This window comes from Nansenia antarctica (assembly GCF_963989245.1).
Source record: "Nansenia antarctica genome assembly, chromosome: 4".
In the NCBI taxonomy this organism is placed as follows: Eukaryota; Metazoa; Chordata; class Actinopteri; order Argentiniformes; family Microstomatidae; genus Nansenia; species Nansenia antarctica.
In genome coordinates, this window is record NC_137689.1 from 54,110,817 (window position 1) to 54,122,029 (window position 11,213).

General features: G+C 45.9%; 1 protein-coding gene across 1 annotated transcript in view; it reads left to right on the forward strand.

Moving 5' to 3' along the window:
• Positions 1-10,950, forward strand: part of nacc2 (NACC family member 2) — a 28,090-nt gene extending 17,140 nt beyond the window's left edge. The window contains exons 2-6 of the mRNA XM_080530047.1: positions 455-1,413; positions 4,786-4,962; positions 5,307-5,412; positions 5,769-5,866; positions 9,608-10,950. Coding sequence (XP_080386173.1) covers positions 537-1,413; positions 4,786-4,962; positions 5,307-5,412; positions 5,769-5,866; positions 9,608-10,170 — 1,821 coding nt within the window. The 5' untranslated portion in view covers positions 455-536 and the 3' untranslated portion in view covers positions 10,171-10,950. The remainder of the gene's footprint in view (positions 1-454; positions 1,414-4,785; positions 4,963-5,306; positions 5,413-5,768; positions 5,867-9,607) is intronic.
• The last annotated feature ends 263 nt before the right edge of the window (positions 10,951-11,213 follow it).

Genomic DNA, 11,213 nt, shown 5'->3' on the forward strand with positions numbered 1-11,213 from the left:
AACCCAAGTCAGCGTTTTACAATGTCCTCATTGAAAGGAACACAGCACATGTTTATGTGCTCTGAATAACTGTCTCTGTCTCTGTCTGTCTATCTCTTTACATCTTCTCTCTCCTCTCTCTTCTCTTTCGCTCTCTCCTCACATACTCGTCTCTCATTTGTCTCTCGCCTTTCTCCTGGCTTTTTTTCTCCCTGTGACATACACCACTAACACCTATTTTCTTTTTCTTTCACTCTCTCATTCTCACACCTCTCATTTACCGCTCTAATTCTTCACACACCTGTCTTTCTTTTTCTTTCTTTCTTTCTTTCTCTCTCTCTCTCTCTCTCTCTCTCACTCTCTCTCTCTCTCTCTCTCTCTCTCTCACACGCACACCTCTTCCTCATCTATTTCTCTCTCTAACTCACTCATCTTTCTTAACATCTCTCTCTTTGTCTTCCATCCCTCCATACAGATGTCCCTCTCGTTGGCCGTGTCTGCGGTGATCCTGTGAAGCACCTCCTCTTCCTCCTCCTCCTCCTCTTCCTCCTCCAAACATGTCCCAGCTGCTCCATGTGGAGATCCCTAACTTCGGCAGCACGGTCCTGGGCTCCCTGAACGAGCAGCGTCTGCTGGGCCAGTACTGCGATGTGTCCATCCTGGTCAAAGGCCAGGCCTTCAAGGCCCACCGGGCCGTCTTGGCGGCCAGCAGCCTCTACTTCCGCGACCTGTTCAGCGGCTCCTCCAAGACCCAGTTCGAGCTGCCCTCCTCCGTCACGCCCGCCTGCTTCCAGCAGATACTGTCCTTCTGCTACACGGGGAAGCTGACCATGGCGGCCAGCGAGCAGCTGGTGGTGATGTACACTGCGGGCTACCTCCAGATCCAGCACATCGTGGAGAGGGGCATGGACCTCATGTTTAAAGCCAACTCCCCCCACTGCGACTCGCAGACAGCCGGGTCCATGGAGGAGACGGGCTCGGAGCCCCAGAGTCCCACGAACCTCAGCAACAACCACGCGGGGGCCACCATCTTGGGGCCGCCCAGATGGTCGCCGTTGCTGGTGGCGCCCGCGCGGAAGATCAAGCTGGAGGGGAGCGAGCCCACCCCGCTGGGTCTGCCCGGTCACGGGCACCACAAGAAGGGCAGCTCCTCGTCCGGGGAGCTGGGGGGGCGGCTGGGCAGGGGGAGCTCGCTGTTCTACACGTCGGGGGCGGCGGGGGGCGGCACCACCATATTCCCGGGAATGCAGCCGTACCCCGTGGCGGGGGCCGGGGGGGCGGAGAGGTCCAGTCCCGGGGCGTCGAGTCTGCCCACCACAGACAGCCCTACGTCCTATCAGAACGAGGACGAGGAGTTTGAGGAAGAGCCGTACGACGGGATCACCGAGGAGGCCTACAGTCAGATCTACGGCCGCTCGGCTAACCCCTTCGGAAGTAAGTACCACTGGTCTTTGTAAAAATATGTTTTTAGGGCATTTCTGCTTTATTGGGTTAGAGACAGTAGAGGTTGACAGGAAGGATTGGTGAGAGAGGGGGGATGACATGCAGGATATGTCAACAGCCGGAATCGAACCGGGGACGATATGGCGTACGCCTTAGTGTGCTATGCCACCACTGGTCTTTCATTAATGACATTATAGGCTATATTTGTAGCCACATGGGGACAGGCCTGTAGGTACCTGGTATTTACTTTGTGTCACGACCCAACAAGCTCTGCAAGTACATTAACTAATCGAAAACGGCTCGTTACCATACAGGGCCGAGGCCGGACACAGAGGTATAGGTCAGCTCAGTTAGCGGTTTGATGGCACCAGGTAGAGGGGTAGTGGGGAGAGGCCTACCTTCGGTCTTGGTGTTCTCCGGTCGGGTTGTCTCCTGCTCCAGGGATGGTCCAAGCGGTGTTGATAGGGTACGGTATCCCTTTCGTTTAGTTTTTGACCTATAACAAATAAACAAACCGGACAAGGCGAGGGGGTAGGTCACGGTCCCAATGGAATCACATTATCTAGGGTAACCATCGCAGGGTTTCGTCACAACGTCTCACATCAACACCCCGTCAACACCACAACTTCTCACATCAACGCCGCGTCAACACCACAACGTCTCACATCAACACCGCGTCAAACACCACAACGTCTCACCTCAACACCGCGTCGCACATGAATGGCATCTCTCCATTCTCCTTCACTCCACTCTCACAGGTGGGAAATCAGCACTTGTCAGGACACCCGCCCACAGGCAAGCCACTCGCCCAAATACGCTGGGTAGCCAATCACCATAACCCACTGAGCTTACTATAACAGATATACCGGTAGTTGGGCTGTGGCATTTGGAACAACATGCTAATAGTTTATTTGTTAACAGCTTGAAGAGATGCTTGAGGCCATTTGTATTCTACTTCAGCCACTACTTCAGCCACACTAAAATTAGCACTCACAAGCCAGTTTGTTTTGGGTTCTGGTGGGCTAAGACAGTTTAACTAAGTTCATGAGGCATTTATAAGCTGTATTCTTCAAGAATCAATATATATAATGAATTATGAGTCCAAAAATAGATGTGCCAATCTCAGATTGTAACTTTAAGCCACGCCTTGATGTAAAGAATTAGCAATAAAAGTTCTGTAATGCACCTTTGAGTTATTACATTATTGTTATTAACCACCTTGATGGGTTTTTAGTCCCTTGTTTACTTTGATAACACTTCTTGGACACAGTGAATTGAGTTAGTTCCATGTAATGCTGTGTTGGCATATTCTCCAATTTCATTCTAAGTACCAAAACGTTGTGATTTTTACCATGTAATTTTCTGCAAATGCCAAGGACATTTCTGCTTTTCAGGAGTGTAAAATGAAGTGCTGGCCAGTTCTCTCTCTATGGCCTTTGGCATGAGAATGTGCTTTGGTTTCACAGCAAAGCCTTGCTTGCACAATATCACTTTCTGTGAGTTGCAGAAAGGATATGGCCATAGTCGTATCAGCTTTAAATGTACATGTTTGATATTTCTCAATACTGTCAATTCATATATAATAGATTGTACATGGATTCAGAATGTTGTTGGAATTTGATTTAATGTCATGAAGTTTTCAACATCATGCACCTCACATATTAAGTCATGCTATTTACAGACTTCTATTGTGGACAGGTTAAACCATAAAACACACATTTATTCATTATGGACATAATGATTCAAACTCAAAAGACAAGGGGTCCCATGACCAACTAACACAAGTTAACATTACGTTATATCTGACTCCAAAAGATATTCCATAGTTATTAATGATGGGTGGAAGTTTAACCATATGTTTAATGCTATGTGTGTCAAGGACAACACTGGAGAATGGTGCCCATCACAGGCCTAACCCAAAATAATCAAAGGTGTCTTGCTGCCCTTGTCCTTAGGTCCTAGGCCAGGGCCAGTTGGCCTCTATACATTACAATAGCAAAGAAATTGAAGAGTCCTGATTTTTTCAGGATGTCCACCATGCTCATTCAACTGTAAATAGGTATCTCAGCCACATTTACACACATTTAAATCACATAGCTGGAGCCACCAAATCCGTCTACATGCTACTTGTCAGAGTTATAACATAGCATATATAACACACACACACACACACACACACACACACACACACACACACACACACCCCACTGCAGTGGTTTATATTCTCTGCAGCTGAAGGCATAGCTTCTGGACAGGTTTGTCAAAGTCTAGAGTTTCGGATATTAATGAAATCCATTCTATCTGCAATCAGTCAGAACACCCCGGGGTGACATTGTGGGATATTTGAGAGTGGTGTGTGTGTGTGTGTGTGTGTGTGTGTGTGTGTGTGTGTGTGTGTGTGTGTGTGTGTGTGTGTGTCTGTGTCTGTGTGTGTGTGTGTGTGTGTGTGTGTGTGTGTGTGTGTGTGTGAGTGTGTATGTGTGTATGTGTGTGTGTGTGTGTGTGTGTGTGTGTGTCTGTGTGTCTGTGTGTGTATGTGTGTATGTGTGTATGTGTGTATGTGTGTATGTGTGTGTGTGTGTATGTGTGTGTGTGTGTGTGTGTGTGTGTGTGTTCTTAGAGGTCAATGGGATGGTTTGCGGTATAGAAAACTAATACTGGAAACTTGAATACTTGAAACCAGTAACGTTCTATCTGCCAAGATGCTGAGGCAGCAGCGCTGCTTATCTGGAGTTGAGCCGCGGTGCTTTGAAACATTTAAGATACACCTCAACTTTTATTGAAGACATTAGGTTACTTTTTTTCATATTAGATATGAAGTTCTTATTGAGAGGAGAAAAAGACAAATGCGGTTTCAAATGCTGTGTGTGCATGCGTGTGTTTGTGTGTGTCTATCTGTATGGGACGGCAGCTGGTGAAAGGGGGAACAATTCGGCAACCGACCAAATGTTCTGACTTTTATTCTGAAAAATGTGAATAAATTGGACCGGAAAAATGTAAGCTCATTTGTGGGTGGTGACTTAATTTATTTCAAATCGCCTTTAAAAGAGTATTGATTCAAGACGTTGTTTTACTGAAACGTTGTTGAAAATCAATGACACACTCGCCAGTCGAGCCAAAATATTGCAATGCAATGGATTCGGTGAGTTTCATTTTTCCAAATCAAAGTCTGAACATTTGGTCGGTTGCCGACTAGTTCCCCCTTTCACCATCTGCCGTCACATATGTCTGTCTCTCAGTCTGTCTGCCTACGTCTTTAGGCATTTCTATTCATGTTTCGTTGAGTGAACCCCAATACCTCCTCCACCCCCTTCATTACCCCCTCAACCCCCTTCATTACCCCTCTCCTCTGTCCTCCTCCAGTCCAGGACAAGCCAGAGATGGCCGCCATGCCCCTGTCCCTGGAGAGCCGTTCCTGTGTTCTGATTCGCCGGGACCTGGTGGCACTGCCAGCCAGCCTGATCAGCCAGATCGGCTACCGCTGCCACCCAAAACTTTACACAGAGGGAGACCCAGGGGAGAAATTGGAGCTGGTGGGAGGTAGGCAACGGGGGAGGGGGTGGGGGAGGGTCTGGGATGTGCTGTGATAGATATAGTGTTGTACCGACCTAGGGTGTCTATGTTGAGGTTTGGTAAAGTGTTGTGATCTTATCTGCGGGGTGAGAGGCAGCAGTAATGGAGGGAGAGAGGAGAATATCCCATAGATTAGGTCCCAGAGTAGTCACGTTTCAACCGCTTTTGACCTTTCATCGTGCCATAAAAGTTAGGTTATGTGGAGAACGGGATTGAACGAGTTGGTGTGAAGAGAGATAGGATGATGATGGGAGTCATGGTGGGGAAACCAGTCTCTCTAAGGAACTCTCTGTCTTTCACCGCAACCTCAGGTACGTCTGTGTTCATGACCAGAGGACAGCTGATGAACTGTCACCTGTGTGCCGGCATCAAACACAAAGTTCTCCTGCGTCGCCTGCTAGCAACCTTTTTTGACAGGTAACCCCATGGCCCAGGAGTGTCACCTGGTGTGATTTCTCTGACATTAGGCGTGGCCCACAAGTTGATTTGTTTTTTATGGGTATACAATACAGTCATGATAATGAAATGTTTTTCACGTGTTCAAACTTGAGATTCATAGGCTAAAGTGCACTTAGCACTTTGATTTTACACCGTTTGATAGGTCTAGCGTGTGTGTGTGTGTGTGTGTGTGTGTGTGTGTGTGTGTGTGTGTGTGTGTGTGTTACTCATCACAAGGCATTTCTGCAGTGGAGTCATATGTTGTTCCTGTACATGTTGTGCCTATGGGACAGGTATTCATGCTGCACCCTGGTGGGGGTTGTGTGTACTTGCAGGAATACTCTGGCCAACAGCTGTGGAACAGGCATCCGTTCCTCCACCAGTGACCCCAGCAGGAAGCCTCTGGACAGCAGAGTCCTCAACGCTGTCAAACGTGAGTCTCTACACCCTCATTTACACTACTCTACTGGCCTTTCCTGGTCTATTTTGTGCGTCCTGTCCAAAATATAAATACAAATATAACCGCAATAGGCAATGGGGCGTGTTCCTACAGATATGCCCCCATAACCATAAATGGGGTGAGATTGACAGACACGGGGTAGATCTACAGACAGGTTGTAGATTGACAGATAGGGGGTAGACCTACAGACAGGGGGTGTCCTCTCGTATTCATAAAAGATGGAGAAGGGGAGGAGGGTGGGCACGTCTTGTGCCCACGCCAAATGAAGCGTCATTATGAATGAATGAATGAATGGTCTTTATTGTCATTAATACAGTACAGGTACCATACAACGAAATTTAGGAGGGGGGGCTCCCCTGGTGCTTGGAAAAAGACTAAAAACAAGAGGGCCAAGGGTAAAATAAAAAAGGGAAAAGAGCTGGTTTACATAAATAAAGGCTAGTATCTACTATACTATACTACTATACTATACAATAAAACACTGTGCTGTACTCTATGCTATGCTATAAATATCCTAACTTTTCCTATATCTGAACCTTATGTACACAAGGGTTGTCCTATTGCACATAGTATTGTTGCACATTCATTTAAAGTGTCGCAGTTAGCAGGTTTGAAATGTTCACAGTTATATTTCAATATTGCACTTATGTTTACAATCTAGTACCGGTAGCTGCCATCAAGTTGTCACAGACGTGTCGAAAATTTCACAAATTTCGAACATTGAAAATGTCAAACATCTGTAATGTCCTTGTTTTTTTAGATATCTTCAAATGCTTCAACATAGTAACACATTGTAGTGCCCTCTATCAGCCTGTCGACTGCCATAAATATTGACGTAGCATGGCAAATTCTCAGAGCATTTGAAAATTCTGGGCCAATTTCCTTTCTTTTCATATAATTTTCTCTGATATCTTTAAATGGATTTCTTATCCTTTAACACCCAATAGAGAGACGTGCACCACGCATGTTCATATGCAATTTCGGACCAATCTGACTTGCAGTTGATTTTAAGTGAATTTTTATAAGTTTGGCCAAATTTTCCACCTGCAGACAAATCTGTCATGGCGGACCTTATGGGTTCTTGAGGCAAATATGTTCCCCATGAGGAAAGACACATATGTACCAAGTTTCATCCAACAGAGTGGAAATGCCAGCATTCTGAAATGTATTATTTACTTTTGGTTATTATAGCGCCACTTATGGTCTAGTCATGGTCATTCTTTCTGCCATAGTTAGAGCAGCTGCGCAAGCTGTGCAAGGTTAACAACCTGCTGCTGAACAAGTCAAAGACCCAGGAAATCATCGTGGACTTCAGGAGGAAAAAGTCTGAGGTCCAGCCCCTGCTCATCGACGGAGAGAGCGTGGAGAGAGTCTCAGCCCTCCGATTCCTGGGGGTGCACATACAGGATGACCTGTCCTGGAAGAACAACACAGCAGCCACCATCAAGAAGGCACAACAGCGGCTCTACTTCCTGAGAGTCCTCAGGAAGGAACACATCAAGCAGGAGATAATGGTGGCCTTCTACCGCGGCGCAGTGGAGAGCATCCTCACCTACGGCATCTGCAACTGGTTCTCCAGCTGCACAACCGCGGAGAGAAATGCGCTACAGAGAGTCGTGAGAACAGCCCAGAAGATCGCCGGCGCCCCCCTCCCCTCTCTGGAAGAGCTGTACAACACACGCTGTCTCAGGAAGGCCTCCAAGATCTCCAGAGACCCAACCCACCCTGGGTACGAACACTTTGCCCGGCTGCCCTCGAAAAGGCGGTACAGGACCATGGCCGCAAGGACAAACAGACTGAAGCACAGCTTCTACCCCAGGGCCATCCAGGCCCTGAACACAGCAAAGACCTAGGTTCTGGGCCCTGGACAGTCTGGACGGATTGATGGCAGCTGCTGGATTGAAAAAATAAGGTGTAGTGCTGAGGCACAAATATGTACATTTCAAGCCTGAAAACTGCGACACTTTAAATGAATGTGCAATAACACTATGTGCAATATGACAACCCTAGTCGTCTATCTTTACAGTATAGTATAGTGGATAGTGTACATAGCCTTTATTTATGTAAACCAGCTCCTTCCCTTCTTGTTTTCTTTTGGGTTTTTTTCTTTCCTAGCACCAGGGGAGCCACCCCTCCTAAATTTCGTTGTTTGGTACCTGTACTATAGCAATGACAATAAAGACCATTCATTCATTCATTCATTCATTCATTCATTAGTTACTGATGCTCTCTAGTTGTGGCATGCAAATTCATAGATTTTTTGGTCAGGGACTTTTTGAGCTATTTGACCAAAGCCAGGAAAAGAATAATAAGAAGAAGTATAGCATCAATAACAATACTGTTCCTACTACTACGTAATAGTAGGAACACTAATAATAATACACAACACAATATACAATACAGTAAAATACAAAATACACACAATAATGAATCAAAACAAGAGCATGTCTCTGTGAGCTGGTCCCTAACCAAGGACTGTGTGGGACTAAGTGCTCCAACCTCGGCCTACCGTGAAGATCGTTCCAAGTCTGAAGAGAAAGCTCTGAGAGCATACAATGGGGGAAATAAGTATTGAACACATCAACATTTTGTCCAGTAAATGAATTTCCAATGAACCTATTAAAGTGAAATTTGCACCAGACTTTGGTATTAACTTAAACAATCCAGATTTAAAAATCTGTTCAAATCAAATAGTTGGAATAGCCTAGTCAATCACCTGACTTAAACCCAATTGAACATTTGTGGAAGCATCTGAAGATCCAGATTCACAAGAGGGCCCCCCGCAATCTTCAAGATTTAAAGACAATCTGTGTAGAGGAATGGGCCAAAATCACACCTGAATACTGCGATTAGTTACTTCATACAGAAAGCACCTTGAAGCTGTCATTACAAACAAAGGCTTCTCCACTAAGTGTTGAATTCATTTCAGTTAGTGTGTTCAATATTTTTTCCTGTTTCATTCCACTTTATTACACATAACTTTATTTACATGATTTTAATGTTTAGATTTTTTGTCTGGATTGTATTAACATTTGTTAATACCAAAGTCTGCTGCAAATTTCACTTGAATAGGCTCATTGGAAATACATTTACTGGACAAAATATTGATGTGTTCAAGACTTATTTCCCCCACTGTATCTAATCTTAGGTCACCATGAAAGCAATGATGTGTGGTAAAATGGGAGTTAAAAAGAAACCTGTTTATATACAAATAAAATTCAATGATAAGCCCTTCTCGAAGTCAAAGATTCCCAACATGCTTTGACATGCTTCCATTAAGATGCCTCTTTAGGGTGGTACAACTGTGAGCTGTGCAAATGAAATTTGACTGAATCCTAGAATGTGATGTATAGAATCAAACAGCTCAGGGGGACAGGTCACTTCCATGTGACGATTTGTGTTGCTCAACGGTGTTTGGAATCCAATTATTCTTGCCTGCGGTTTATCCGATTTTGACTGAAGAAGACATAAGTAATTTCTGTTCTAGCCATAAAGCTGTCAGCAATTTTATTATCTGGCCTGGCCCGGTTAAGTAAAAAATTATACGACCTGACCTGGTTAGGTCTTGGAATTGTTTGTGTGTAATATTCGTTTTAGTGTTATACTCTATAACCTCAATTGAGCTACATGCAAAACCACTGCTGAAATGTCTTCTCTGTCTCCCTCCTCTCCCCCCCCCCTCTCTCTCCCTCGCCCCCCCCCCCCCATCTTTAGTCTACTGTCAGAACTTCGCCCCCAGCTTCAAGGAGAGTGAGATGAACGTGATCGCCGCTGACATGTGCACCAACGCACGACGAGTCCGCAAACGCTGGCTGCCCAAGATCAAGTCCATGTTGCCAGACGGCATGGAGGTCTACAGGGCGGGGATGGGGGTGGTCTCGGGGGTGGGCCTGGGACTGGCCCTTGGGGTTCACCAGCCCGGAGTCGCCCTCCCCTTCGAGGCTGACTTCAAGTCCCTGACCCCCTCTGGTCTCTCTCTGGAGCAGAGGCTGTTCCCGGAGCGCAAGGACCCGCTCAGGACTCACCCTTTGCTGGGCGAGGGCAGCCCGGGGTCTGGGGAGGCTGGAGGAGGCATGGATGCCGAGATGGGGGGTCCTCAGGTTGGAGAAGAAGAGCAGGAGGAAGAGGAGGAGGAAGAGGCGGGGCTGGAGGGGGTTGATGGGACGCTGGGGGCGGGAGCTTTGATTCCGGGTGGTGAGGCTGGAGGGAGGGGTGATACACCCCCTGGACAGGATGCGGAGGAGTTTGGAGAAGACCTGAGAATTAACGGGCAGTGAATGCCCTTCCTGATCCATCATGCGTCACTCTTTCTTTCGCTCGCTCGCTCGCTCGCTCTTCCTCTCCTCCACCCCTCTTCCTTCCTCCGGGAACCTCTCAGCAGCACGAGATGCCACACCCACAGAACATACAATGCCATACACACACACACACACACGCACACACAAAAACACAGACACTGCAGTGTACTTGTTAGCAGAGGCTGAACAGACACAGGCATGGCTTGGGGAAACCTTTTTATAGAAGTCAATAGGATATAAATGTTCTGATTTTATCATATGATGACTTACTGACTTACTTTCAGATACCTACTTTTATCTAAACCTTAGTATTCTGGTTCATCCTTGAGATCAGAACAAATTATGAACAAATGGTGTACTGTAACATGTTATCATTTCATGGCAACGAAATTCACTCGACCAAAGTAACAGTTAATTTCCTGCCTGTTTATGAAGTCTGGCATAGATTAAGACTTTGTAAAAGGATATTCCTCTTTCTAGGAAAGCTGCTCTGCTTCTTAAAATAACCGGAGTAGCCTTCACTATGAAACTGATCACAGTGTGTCTCTCTGTGGGGCAGACTGAACATACAGTGTTTTTAAATAGTAACACAGTACATGTCCTGCCTAGTGACATACATTCAATAAGGAACACTGCATTTCTCTCAAGAAGGTAACACATCATTGGAGGTTGTAGCTCCATTTTTATTATCTTAATATACAGAACAGAGAGATCGGTTTAACAATTTGATATGGCAGAAGAAAGAATTAGCATGTGATTTTGTGAAGTAGAGGAGAAACTCTTAGCCCTCTCTCCTGTCGCTTAAGGAGAGCCGTTTTACGGCTACTCAATGAACCGATGGTCTGGAATTATCAAGGGCTTGTTTGTTTATGGATTTATGGATGATCCTCTCATGACATGTTATACAGTATGAGCTAGTCAATGCAATGCCTGTGTCTGTTTGGAGATGAACACACACACACACACACACACACCTTGTGATTTTAATCTCTAATATTAGCAGACCGCTTATGAGTGCTTGC